At 65.6% G+C, this 1,199-nt stretch overlaps 1 protein-coding gene across 1 annotated transcript; it reads left to right on the top strand.

The window, feature by feature from the left end:
- Positions 1-6: 6 nt before the first annotated feature.
- On the top strand, positions 7-1,190 carry neurog1 (neurogenin 1). Its single transcript, XM_008420954.2, has 2 exons — positions 7-305; positions 381-1,190. Exon 2 carries the CDS (start codon positions 399-401, stop codon positions 969-971), a length of 573 nt encoding a protein of 190 aa, XP_008419176.1. The 5' UTR covers positions 7-305; positions 381-398; the 3' UTR covers positions 972-1,190.
- Positions 1,191-1,199: the final 9 nt, after the last annotated feature.

The following is a 1,199-nucleotide window of genomic DNA, read 5'->3' as shown; positions in this document are numbered from 1 at the left end:
GGTCTGTGCGTGTCGCTCGCGTGGCTCTGCTCCTCCTCTGATTGGCTGCCGCTGTCCGGCGGCACGCTTCTCCGTGCGGGGCGCTGCGGCGTCATTATGCAGATGAGGCGGTTGGCACGGGGCCGACCTGCCGCTGGGGGGAAACCTGGGGGGGGCGGTCATTGTCCGGCCCGGTATATAAGCGGGCTGAGGCCGGGCGTGTGCCAAGCTCACGAGCTGATCCAGAGCAGCAGAGGCGCGTGCCAGCAGTCCTGATCCAGACTCGGTTCTGCTGGGTCGGAACCAACACTTCCTCATCCCGCCAGGTGAGTCAGTGCACGCGCTCTCCTGTTGCACCCGCACGACCAGGACCTGCCCCTAACTCTGCTGTCTCTCCTCAGAACCGAACCGAACCCGAGATGGACTCCGTGTTCTCCGACACCGACACCAGCTGCGACCTGTTCCCGCACACAGACGATGAGGACAGCAGCGTGCGCGGCGCGTCCCCGCCGCCCGACCAGCCGCAGCAGCAGAAGAAGCGGCGGCGCGGCCGCGGCCGCAGCGACGGCAGCGCGCAGGTGGTGAAGAAGAGTCGGCGGCTGAAAGCCAACGACCGGGAGCGGAACCGGATGCACAACCTGAACGACGCGCTGGACGCGCTGCGGGGCGTCCTCCCCGCATTCCCAGATGAGACCAAACTCACCAAGATCGAGACTCTGCGCTTTGCGCACAACTACATCTGGGCTCTGTCCGAAACCATACGCATCGCGGACCTGCAGGCGTCCCGCGGCGGGGATCCGCCCCCGCTGCGACCCGCCCCCAGCCCGGCCAGCGACGGCAGCGCCGGCCGCTGCTGGAGCTCCGGCGGCTCCTCGTCCTCCTCCTCCCCGGCCTACTGCGCCTCCAGCCCGGGCAGCCCCGCCGCGCCGGACGACCTGCTGCCGCGGGACGCGCTGTTCGGCTTCCGTAGCTTCGCTATGGGCATCTACTGAGGACACCTGGACACACCTGGAGACAGACCTGTCCCGCAGCGGAACCGCAGTTTGCCTTACTGAACTGGACTGACCTGGATGAGAAGAACGTTCTTCTTCATTTATTTGTGTCTCAGTTTGTGTTTTACTCTAAATATCTTTGCACTTTCCCCCCTTAACCCCTCAGCAGTGACCAGGTTCCAGTCAGGTCTCCTCCTCCTCCTCCTCCTCCTCCTCCTCCTCCTCCTC

Source organism: Poecilia reticulata, linkage group LG10, assembly GCF_000633615.1.
Source record: "Poecilia reticulata strain Guanapo linkage group LG10, Guppy_female_1.0+MT, whole genome shotgun sequence".
NCBI lineage: Eukaryota > Metazoa > Chordata > Actinopteri > Cyprinodontiformes > Poeciliidae > Poecilia > Poecilia reticulata.
Note: the sequence above shows the minus strand (reverse complement) of the source record. Positions and strands in the feature narration are given on the sequence as shown.

Bases quoted from the DNA above. Each gene is read 5' to 3' on its own strand.
- neurog1 (XM_008420954.2), top strand. From the start codon at position 399: ATGGACTCCGTGTTCTCCGACACCGACACCAGCTGCGACCTGTTCCCG.